Below are 12058 nucleotides of genomic sequence, written 5' to 3' on the forward strand. Positions count from 1 at the left end.
GGCAAGAAATGGCTACCAAAACAAGCCATGCACTGGGATACACAAAAACGTATGAGACACCTACAGAACATACAGGTAATCTCCACATCATCCAACAGAACCTGGGAGAACAACTGGTGCCACCCCACATTCCTGATTCAATCATCCCCAGCCAAAGGCACAATCAACTCTTAACATCAGTGCAAGATGTCTGCTACTCACCGGTCTGGGGCACATGTCTGGAGAGGAAAGCTCTTCTCTGTCATCTTCCAAATCAGAACTCAGGAAGAAGTTATTCAGTCCGTCTGGAATCTGCTTTTCCACCTGCTGGGGTGGAGTAGTGGCTTCCTCCTTCACATCACAGAGCTCCTGGTTGCTCAGCTGGATTTTCTCATTTTTGATCTTCTTTATTTGCTGTAACTGATTGACTGTGTCTTTCACAAAATCTCTCAGCAGACTGTCAGTCAGCAAACTGACCTTTTCCAGTTGGTCTTTTGACTTTTCTTCCTCTCTAAGAGGCAGGCTGAGCTGTGCTTCTAACTGGTTCTTTTCTTTTGTCAGCAAATCCAGCAGTGGGGTTGCAGGCTTCTCCACGACACCAGGAGAGAGATCATCTAACTTTTCAGCACATTCCTCTCCCAGTGTCTTCTGCCTCTCCAGTTTTTCAGAAAGGAAATCCGATACATCATCCACCTGAGCAGTGGAAATCTCATCCACAACACTAGCAGTGAGAGGAGTGTGTCCAGCCTCCTCTTTTACAGCATCCTTCAGGTAATTCACCACTGACTGTTCTTGGGCAAATGAACCAGTAGCTACAGAAATGTCTTTTATGCTGTTTGCTTTAGATGACAACTCCTCTTCAACCCTTTCCTCAGCTGAGGCTTCTGAAACAGCTGTGTCCACAGGAGCTTTATCCTGGGAATAGTTCTCTGTTGCATATCTGCTCTGGCTTTCAGCTTCTTTGCCAGGTTTAGAACTTTCTCTATCTTTCTGCTCAGCTTTGTGTTGCTTCTCCACTCTATCATCAAAGAATGAATCTTCATCATCCTTATTTGTGTCTAAGTGCCTATCAATACTTTCTGTAATGTGAGAGATTTTCTGAGGAGGAGCAAAAATACCATGCTTTTCTCTGCAATCAAAATACTTAATATCATCATAAGTTCCATTATTGTTCCCTTCAGGTTTATCCAACTCCACACCAGCCCAAAACCCTTTGGCAAATTTAGTGAGCCCTTTGAACCGCAGCGTTCCAGGCTGGACTTTACTCACAAGTACTCTGTCTCCAATGTTGAAATTGGACAAGCCATCTGCTTCCTCTGTGACTGAAGCTGAGGCCCACAGTGGTGAACAAGCAGGAGCCTGTTCTTGCTCCACATCTCTGCGTTCAGCATTTTTCAGCAGCTCTGTTGGGGACCTCAGTTCCAGCAGCCTGTCTGAGTGTGTGCTGCCAGAGCCAGACCTGTCACTGAGGCACTCGCTGATCTCGCCATCGCTGCCCAGGCTGGTGGATCTGCTCCGGCTGGCCTGCGTGTGCTGGGACTGCTCCCTCAGGGACTTCCCGTCAGCAGAGAGCAGGGATCCCTCAAAGTCATCTCTGTAGCGCTCCCCAGGCAGTGTTTCTTCAGATGAGGCTTGTTTTCTGGAAGAGGATCCTTCAAAGTCATCAGGGTATGATGGCTCTTTTTGACTCAAGAGCTGCTCAGAAAGCAGATCACCTTTTTCCTCTGCTGATTTGCTGAGTTTGTGAGAAGCCTCCTCTATGCTTGGGCCACTTACAGCATCTTTACTGGACTGTCTCTGTTCTAAGATTTCTTCTGTATCATGAAGACCTTCCACAGCTACATCTAACAGCTCCTTCTGAGAGAGTTTGTTTTCAGAGCAGTGATCCAGTGAACTCTCCCGTCCTTCATCTAACGTCAGCAAGACGTCAGAACTGTCCACAGGCTTAACATCAGAATCTCCATTCTCATATTCCTCTGACTTTATGTATTCCAGATCTTCTGTAATCTCAGATTCATGGCTAATGGTAGGACCAACACTGCATGCATTTACCACTTTGTTCACCGACTCAAGACTCCTGCTAATGTCTTTCATTTCTTTGAGACGATCTGAGGAATCACCAGATCCTGCTCTGGAACTCTTTGGTAACACTGAAGCCAAGGAAGCTGTTTCAGAAGGTTCTCCTGCATGGATAGCTGTCACAGCCACCTTCTTGGTGTGCACAGACACAGATCTCTCAGTCCTTGATGACACAGCATCTTGAAGGAAAATAAAAAGGGAATTTCAGCAGATTGTATAACCCATATTGTTTTATTGCAAACTGCAATCACAGGGAACTAAATTAATATCAAGTTTTATGTGTTAAAAGAAGATACAAACTGGTGCCTTGGAAACATATACTTCTGGCAGTTCTATGAACATGAGCAACTTCCATTCAGTTCCAGGGTTATAAAGCTTGCTTTCTACTTCTGTTCCTTTAACCAGCATCCCAAGGTAAGGACTCCGTTATTTGTTTGCAAGCCACAAATAGAATGAAGATTAGAACAGGAGATAATGAGATAATCATCAACTGCAAAACAGTGAAAAGTGTCTGAACTCAAGTGGTAAAGGAACAAGAAACAAAGTAAAAAGGCTGTCACTTAATTCTGGTTTCATATACACCTCAGAAAGAGTAAACTAAATACTGAATACACAGGGTATTCTGCAAAAGCAGAATCCTGCTGCATAAAACTCCAAAAAATACAGCTCCATCACTGTTGCTTTATGAAGTCTCCATCCTCTTTTAAAACCTCTTTGTGAATCAAGAAGGAAAAGGTTCAAGAATTTTAAAACAGTCAGTTTTCAAGATCTTAATCTGTAGTATGGATTCTTCCAGTTACCTACCTGCATGTTCTGAAACGGATTCCAAAGATGCTCTGGATCTCTCCGACTCAGTCAGTGATTTCCAGTTTTTAGCTGTCTCAGGCCTAAATTGGAAAAATCAAATTGCATGAATTACAGTTACACCAGAGGGTGATGTTTGGTTGGTTTTCTTAATAGATAAAAATAGAAATACAGGCATGTATAATTGAAACACCACATCAAAGTGGCATTACAATTATAACATAAGTAGTTTGCTTTGTCAACATACTATGACCTTAGAAAATGGGAATGGGGACAGAGGGGAGGCTGGAGAGTCCTGGAAACAATTTTTTTTTTAAAAAGACTAATCAAACTTTATCTCTTCCCAGAAAAAGATAAAAAGGAGAGAAAAAAGTTGGATTGTTTCTATTATTTTTTTCATTTGAATGCACTAAAATTGCACCATCTGCTGGAGAAAATGAACACTTAAAATACAGTAGGAAGTGCAAAAGATCAGTTGAATTCTCTGCCCTTTAAAACCTAAGATCTAAACCAGATTTAAGTTGCAAAGATGAACAGTTTGCCTCACACACTGCAGTGGACATAATGAGTGGCCAAAATGGAAAAAAATAAAGCATTCAGGCAAATAATCCACACACAGTATCTGGCAGAATTCCTGCACAACAGAAAATTATTATTCTAAAAAAAATTGAAAATAGAGCCTGAAAGGCTGGGCAGGAGAACAGGGAGGTACATAAGATTACAGACATGGTAAATCTTATCTGTTTTGGGTCTGGTGACAGCAGCAAAGAAGTCAATTGGATACTGCCAATGTCCAGTGCTTTAAGGCACAGCAGAGTTAGCAGCTTTCCTTGCATCTATGGTTTTGGCTAAAACAGTAATCAGTTCCAAAATAATCTCAAAAAAAAAACCAAAAAAAAAAAGGAAGGAAAAATCCCAGCTACCTATGGAGTGGTGGTGCCTTGATCTTAGGTTTTTCAGCAGCAGCTGAGGATGGAGTTTTGATCTGAGGTTTGGCTGTTGGTGATGCCTCCAGATCTTGGCTCAGCTCTGCTTCAGTCTTCTTGATAAACTCATCATAGGACTGCACATGGAAAACAATTCCAGCTGTTAATACACTACACCACAACTACAATTCAAAACCAAAACCTAGTAAGGGAATAAAGAATACACTCAGTTTCTCTATAAACCAATCTATTTAACTTTCCCAAAATCTACAGCTGCAATCCTAGAAATTTCAATATTTTACTTCCAAAACCAAATTCCATGAGCACTCATCTTTAATCCCAGCTAGGACAGTAACACATAACCCCCAGAATGCTGCTAGCAATCCATTACAGATACACATTTTAAAAGGAAATAGCATTTTTGCCTCAAGGCTCTGGCTCTGGATTGGAAATGGTTAAATAGCCAGGTTGGATGGGGCTTTGAGCAGCCTGGTCTAGTGGAAGGTGTCCCTGCTCATGGCAGGGGGACTGGAATGAAAGGATTTTCAAGGTCCTTTCCAACCCAAACTGTTCTGTGATTCTGTGTAATAGTCACACTTCTATCACAACAAGATGTCTTTCACAGCTGTTGATACAATATTTTGCCATCAAGATTTATCTAAGGCTAACAATCTGTTACTTTGCCCTTCTTTCTTCTATTCCTGACCTCAAGTTGTTTGATCAAACTGGCCTCCTGGGCCTTCAGTCTCTCCTTTTGTCTCTTTTTCTGCTCCTTTTTCAGCTGGTAAACCACAGATTTCCTTTTCCGTAGCTCATCCTTCAGGGCCCTGATGCGTCCTTCGATGTCACTCTGATCTGAGGTGGTTTCTGAAAAAGTTGTTTTTAGTCTTTACAAACTTGCACTTCACAAAACAATTCTGAACAAAGCAATAAACAGTCATTCAGTAATTACAAAATATAGTCAAAGAAAAATGTCAAAGAATGCAATGTCAACATATTATTTAACATCTTAAGGTGGGATTTCAGGTTCTAAACTACTATGTGCGAAAGATATAAAAAGGTGTTGCATGTTGCTTAATTTAAAAGACATGGTTAGGCTGTAACATAATACAGTAACTTGTTACCAAGTTTATTCACACCAACCACACATTTATGCTCTTCAACATTAGCTGCTTGTCATGTTGGGTATTGCAGAAATTAATTTTCTATGTATTTAAAAATACAACTTGGAGCTCCACACCAAAAATCTGAAAACACCAAGTATCTGAAACACAGGCTTACAATTATAATACAGAGTTTGAAGTTGCAGAGTGCCCTTCATTGATGAGAAAGTCACTTGGGACAGTGTACTTCAAACCAAGTATAAGTTTTGGGCCATTCAGATTTTCTGTCACCTAGACTAAATACATCCATGAATACAGAGCTGACTGGCCAACAGCTGGAAGGGAAGTCAACTTGAACAATGCAGAGATTGTCACTGTCCCCAGATACTCAGATCTACTCTCTGCATGGTAACCCAGTTCTACCAATAACTCAGCTCTAACAGCTTTCCTTATTTCCTCTTAGTCTCTCAGACTCTATAGTCAGACTGCCTCAGTCTCTCATTAGTTGTTTTTTTCCACCCACCTGACCATGTCCACTTGTTTCTTGCTTTAAATGTATACCAACATAGTGCAAAACAAGATCCTTGTCCCAGACTGCTGCTACCACAACTAACTATCAAAAACTCTTCAAAGTATTACCTGACACAGCCTTACTGGAGCTCCTCCCTGAGCTCATGTGCCCCTTCCTCTTTTATAGCTTCAGCTCCCAAAAGGAGGATTTTGGCTGGTTTGTCTTTCTAATGCTCAGTACCTCCTGTCCTGTTTTCTGGATGCTTATAAATGCTGATTACTTTACTTGGTAGTTTAGAAAGTCAGTTACCAATATGCTTTGGTCATCAACAGCTGACATTTCCCTAATCCATCTCCTCTCTGAACATAAAATGAAGGATTCCATTCTTAATAACAGCCAGTAAATGCAATCAAACTACTGTATTCTTTTTGCATTAACAACAATTTAAAGAATTTGAAAAAACCCAAACAAAAAGAATGGAATCTCACTTGCTAACCAGGAGCACTTTGTGATGCCTCTGTAATTAACAGCTCCTCCCTAACAGTAAGTGACCACTATGTAATTACAGCATTTCTTGATCAACTCACAAGGGAAAGATCTGCACATGCTTTCATCTTTGACAGCCTTGTCTACGCGTGCATCAGACTGACAGGGCAGTGACTTCACTGTTAGTCAGCAGGCTAGAACATTTGTCTCTTTACAATGGAATGATTTATTGTGAAACCAGTACCATCAGCTTCCCACCTCTTATACCTTTCTTTAGAATTTGAAGTCAAAGACTGTCAATATTTTGTTTTATACAAACTTATTTTTGTGATCACTGTTGACTGCTCTACATTTCATAATGGCTTCCTTATAAGACTGCTGAGTCAGAGCTTTAAAATAACTTTTATCAAGGTGCTGAAAGCTTCACTGTGTTGGAAACTGCTCTCCAAACAGAATCCCAACACAGATTACTCAGTGCAAATACGTAGGTGTTTCCCACAGTAAGTTACCAACCATCACAAACAACAGACAGTACACACAAGAGAATCTGCTAATTCTTTTTCCACTGAAGACTTACTATTAAAAATCCCAAGAAGGAAAATTTCTCATTTACCAAGAAGTATTTTGTGGGGCTCTATCAACTGCACTGTGGAAAACAAGATGTTCTAGAGACTAAAAGTGACTTCCCAGGTGAACAGAGTGGATGATGGTGACCCACTGGAGGGAGCTCAGGATCCCCTGCACTCCACATGACTGAGCACAGCAGAGAAAGGGCTCTGAACCACTTCACTCCCAGTATTCCTCCCCTCAGCATTTACTGGCAGGCAGCTTGGGTACTGGATAAAGGGTATAATGAGTCCATGCAGGAGATTTTATAGCTCTAAATGCCTCCTTAGGCCCTATTTTACTGCACACAGACCAAACCCTCCTCCACAAATAATTCTTTGATGCTTCTGTGTCCTGAAGCATCCATTGATTCTGCACATGGCAGACCAAAGGTCTCTCCCATATTGCCATGTAACAGAGTTGTTCTGCTTCTGGAGCTGGGTGTAGAAGGAAGAATTTTAAATCCTAGGATCACCTTAACTATTGACTCTTATCTTCTTCACAGGTGTTTGCAGAACCTGCACCACTTTCTAACAAGAGGATATAAAGTATAAACCTTCTTACATTAAGATCTTCTTCAGCTGGAGAGATCAAATTACATAATGGGAAAAATACTACCACCAACCCCAAGCCTTGGCAATTTCCAGGAATTTGTCTGCCTCTCCACACCTATGTCTGCATTTCAAGTTTGTTACAAGCAAAACTTTGAAAAAGCAACATAAACCCAAGTGAGTATTACACTTACCTGACTGTGTCATAGATAAAGATTCATCAGACCAGTTGTGAGAAGTCTGGTGGGACTTCACAGGTGAATGTAGCTGCCCTCCAGTTCTGTGGCTGCCTTTGCTGGAGTCTTGCTTTGATACAGATATGCTGCTTTTGGGAGGAGACTGAGAGAAGAACAGGATAAATAAGTAATTGCAGTTTGAAAGTAAAAGATCACTGTCATCAGGAGCCACTTAAAAGGAAAAAACAGCAGGACAAGAGGACATCTCAAACAGTGGTACCTATACAATAATCCTAAGAAAAATTTAATCCTTGCTAGAGAATAAAACAGTAATACCAAGAGCAGCAACAGCTGACTGCTTACTTTGAGCCCAGATTTCAATAAACCTGCTTAGACTACTCCACTACCACCTAAGTGAACTGACATGGCTCTGACTCACATGTGTTCAATACATTTGTGTCATCTGCAGCAATAGCAACTCCCAGTAAATAAACTAATAAAATTAACCACTTCAGGGAGAGGGTGCAAGACAACATTCTGAATCAGTGAAACACCAGAGCACTATTCTTTCTGAGGCCAGGCAAAAACTCAAGGAGCAAATTTCTTCTAAAATGCTGCTTAATGCTTCAACATTATCCTACAAACCTTGAACACACCTTGGACATAACCTCTGGCACACATTAAACATTTTATTACTATCTCCTCAGCAAATTTGTCAAGAAAGTATTTGTAATAAGTCTAGATAAGCAGTTCTTTTACCCCACAGACACTGAATTTTCTGTCTTATTGAGCACAGGGCAAAGTTATCAGGATGAAACTCATTAAAATTATCATCCAACTAGAAATAACAATTGGAATAGAACAATAAGGCAGAATTAAGCAGCAAGCAGACACAATCTGAAACCCAAAGGACTGTGTATGAGGTTACAGGTCTGCTTCTTCATCCTATAGCTACACTTTGGGATACATTACTTGCAAATAAGGCAAAGTGGAAAAACAGAGCATAGCTTCCATGGCCTCAAAGAATTTATAAAATGGCAACAAGCTAGCCCACAGCTAATTCACACTCTAAACTGGGTCAGTATTCCACCACTTAGCACTGCATACTTACGTGACATACGTAAAATGTTTTGCAAGAGTACACACAATTTTAAAAATATCTAAACTCTGTGTGGAAACAATATTTCCTCAAGACTTCAAAGCACATGTCTGATCTCAATGATTACTCACAGTAATGTGAAATGGTATCATAAACACAGAAAAGAGATTTAGTGAATAGTGTAATCTCTACTTTGACAGCTGGGATGGCTGTACTTGCCACTTCTCTGATAGTGTGTAGAGTACATAAGGCAGAACAGCTCACTCACCAGTTTGCCAGGTGATGTAGAGGACTTGAAATCTTCAGAATAAGCTATTTCTTCATTAATTGTACTCTGATCTGGGCTTTCTGGCTGTCCATGGCCCATGGGCTCTGAAGGGACAGACTCAGCAACCAGACTGCCAAGATCTTCTGGGATAGAGCTTTCACTATTCAGATGAGAGCAAGAAGGCACTGGAGACTCTTCCTCACTAGCTGTTTCTGAGATTCAGTGAGAGAAAAAACAAAGCACATCAGAACCATCTCATATGCAGAAGCTGAAGGCATATAAGGCTGAAGGCATAAGGTTGAAGGAAAACTTTCTATGCTGTCTGCAGATAAAGTAGTAACTGCTAGCAGTACATGTCAAACAAGCATTATTTCACTCACCTATAACTGGTGGTGAAATATTTAGCAAGAACAAGCCAGTTTACCAGAGAAGTATGATTTAAAACATGATTTGTGTTCAAGAAACAACTGGATGTGGCACTTAGTGCCCTGGTCTAGTTGACAAGGTGGTATCAGTAAGAGGTTGGACTTTATGATCTCACAAGGCTTTTTACAATCCAAATGATTCTGGGCATCTGTGAGAACTGCCCAACATTCTTAGTGATTGCTGAATATCTAAAATAAAGAGGTTTTCAGGATATTCTAACATTTTCCAGACAACACACCCTGAAAAGATTATTAGGGAAACCTGTCCTTCCAGTTGACCATACAGAAGCAAGAGGCACTATTAGTCTGAAGAAGTCATGGAAGAGCATATAATCTGCAGGCCAGATCTTGAATTTAGAATTGATTGCTTCCTTTACAGTAGTTGCAGAAAACATTTTAATGTTATGATTTCATCATGAGTCTCTCAAATGGCAACAAACAAAATAATAATTTGGGTTTTCAATATTCCTGTTTACTAAATTCTGCAGGAGTCATGGCATTACTGAGGCAGCCACGGAGAACTCTTCAGTGTTTGAGTAAAGGCTGGGGAGAAGGACTTCTCCTTCTGAAGCAGGGCTGTGCTCCAGTGTTTACTGGTAGATACAAACAGCTCTCACTTATTGATAAGAATTCAGCATTTGTGGAATTCACTGGAACTTACTGACCCATACACATATACACATATCACTTTTAAAATGTCTTACAGTGCCTAAAATCCACATCAAATGTAATAGGGCATTACTCTGAATTCCCTTTGTACACTCAAAGGATGTGCTGCTTACTTTCAGTAAAGTGGGGGAAAAAAGAAAAATAGATACGTTTTCAGAACAATCCCTGAGATCACTTTCTCTCACTGCAATTCTGTTCCCTGTGCTTCAGCATGATCCACTTAGAACTGTAAAGTTGTAGCTTCCAACATCTGGGAATTCAATTTTTCCTCACAATAGCATCATTTATACTAATTACATCCTAGTATACTTTACCACAGCTACACATTTCAAACAGGTGGCATTAACAACGGAGGGGAGAAAAAAATTCTTTCAATTTTTTGAAAACACAATGGTAAAGCAGCCCCTGACAGGAGTCATCCTCACCAATAATACTAAAGCTAACAAGCAGAGACACTTTGCTCACCCTGGGGGAAATGGTTTTAACGGAGTAAGTTCAGAAGACGACCAGCAAAAGATCATGTGTGGGAAATTCAGGACTCCTGGACAACTAACTAATATGATTAAGTAGAAGCTGTTTATTGTTTACATTGTGCACTTGTTTATGCATTCTAACTCTACTGCACAGGCTGATAATGTATTTCTGATTGGTGCCTTCGCTTGTTCACGTGTTTTGCATTCACTTCTCAAAATATGTGATTGGTTACAGTCCAGGTGCTTTGCTGCCCCCCATTATCGAGTTCTCGTGGTTTTGGAATTTGGTTTCTGAGCTTCTTCTTTCTTATTTTAGCACAGTTTATGTCTCAGTAACCTTGATGAATTCCAGAGGGCCTTGAGAAAATCCTGGTAAGAACAGCAACAAGTGAAATGGCTGGTGTACCTTGTAGTCTAAGTTGTTCAGATACATTGCTACAATCATGCCATACTGCAATATTTCTGCTTTGAAAGACAGAAATACAGTTTAAAAATTGTATATAGAAGTGACTGATGGGCTTATGCTGCACTGTTCACTTGGGAGGATACAAAGCAAAGGAGAAATACACATTTAACTATGGTGTGAAACAGGGAACAAAGTGCAGAAATTGAGATTCCAAGTGTCCAGATAACAACCAAAATAACAGAAGAGGAAACAACTGCAAACCTAAGCAATCCTTCACTCTTATCGTATGTGTCACTTCCCCCCAGTCCCCATTACCTTTGGGCTCAGCCCTCTGATCCCCCAGCTCTTTCTTGGCCATCTTGGTTTTGAGCAGCTCCTTGTCCCAGGCAGCCAGAGCCTGCTTCTCCATCCTGCGGATTTCGGCCTCCTCGGCGTCCAGGCGCCGCTTCCACTGCAGCAGCTCCTCCGCGTGCTGCCGCCGCTGCATCAGCTTCTGCTCCCGCTTGGTCAGGAACCTGCCGGGCACAGCACAGGACAGTGCCAAACCAGCCAGCAAACCTGAGCTCCCAGCACCCAGATACTCCATTGCCACCATTCCCACAACTGCAGTTCTTCAGTCCATTTTCTAGGATCATATCCACAATAATACATCTCCCAGACTTCTGATGTGCTGCTGCAAATACCCCACAAGTAGACAAGGGTTCTTTTCTCTGCAGGAAGTAATCTCTACATCATACTATAAAGAGGCTGTTTATATTTTAAAAAATCTTCAAAATCATTAAAATCCTACACACTAAACTAAATAGAAAAAAGTTCCCTATTTCAGGACATGAAATGTACCTATGGTATTAAACTGGAACCTTCTAGAAAGCTGCAACAATTTGAAAAATGAACTTTTCTTTTCTGCCAATCCCAGTGACAGAAAAATTGTAACCTCAGTTGCCCCATGGTTTTTTCCAAATATATTATAAGAGAAGATGATTCTATATGAAGAGTCCTCCTGGAGCTTTAATCCTTCTTCCTTTAAGCATCACCTCTATGGACTGGTACACTTGGAAGGTTAATTGTGAGCTGACAGCATCAAGAGAATAACCATGCCAGGCTGTTTCTTCCCAGCTACTAACATATCTAGCTGGTAGTTTCAGAAAAAATAAAAATTAAAGCTCATGCTGAAAATTTGTAGATATTTTCTTTCTGACAAAGAGCTCTTAAGTGATCCATGAAACCTTAGAATTGATAAAACTCTCACAGGATTTGGTAGGTATGAATAGGTTTGTGTGCACACCTTTGTTCTCTTTGCCAGCTCCTGTCTCATTTCTGAGCACTGAAGTAACCATAGCACTTCACCTTTCAGACAAGCAAGTTCAGCATCAATTGCACAGCACACACTTTCTCTGGCATGCCAAGTCTAGAGAAGAGTGTCTATCAACCTATTAATCTCCTCCACTGAAAGCTTTAAGATGCCACAGAATCACTCTGTAGAAAGTCTATAGTTTG

General features: G+C 40.8%; 1 protein-coding gene across 8 annotated transcripts in view; it reads right to left on the reverse strand.

Annotated features, from left to right (window-relative positions):
• The window catches only part of CEP350 (centrosomal protein 350), a 68971-nt gene that overhangs the window by 12097 nt on the left and 44816 nt on the right, over positions 1 to 12058 (reverse strand). For all 8 annotated transcript variants that reach the window (XM_064719352.1, XM_064719347.1, XM_064719348.1 and 5 more), the window contains 7 exons: positions 10877 to 11076; positions 8589 to 8800; positions 7240 to 7384; positions 4495 to 4655; positions 3786 to 3925; positions 2863 to 2945; positions 202 to 2237 (listed from right to left, as the gene is read on the reverse strand). In XM_064719352.1, the coding sequence (XP_064575422.1) occupies positions 202 to 2237; positions 2863 to 2945; positions 3786 to 3925; positions 4495 to 4655; positions 7240 to 7384; positions 8589 to 8800; positions 10877 to 11076 (2977 nt within the window). The remainder of the gene's footprint in view (positions 1 to 201; positions 2238 to 2862; positions 2946 to 3785; positions 3926 to 4494; positions 4656 to 7239; positions 7385 to 8588; positions 8801 to 10876; positions 11077 to 12058) is intronic.

Source organism: Zonotrichia leucophrys, chromosome 8 (genome assembly GCF_028769735.1).
Source record: "Zonotrichia leucophrys gambelii isolate GWCS_2022_RI chromosome 8, RI_Zleu_2.0, whole genome shotgun sequence".
Taxonomy (NCBI): Eukaryota; Metazoa; Chordata; class Aves; order Passeriformes; family Passerellidae; genus Zonotrichia; species Zonotrichia leucophrys.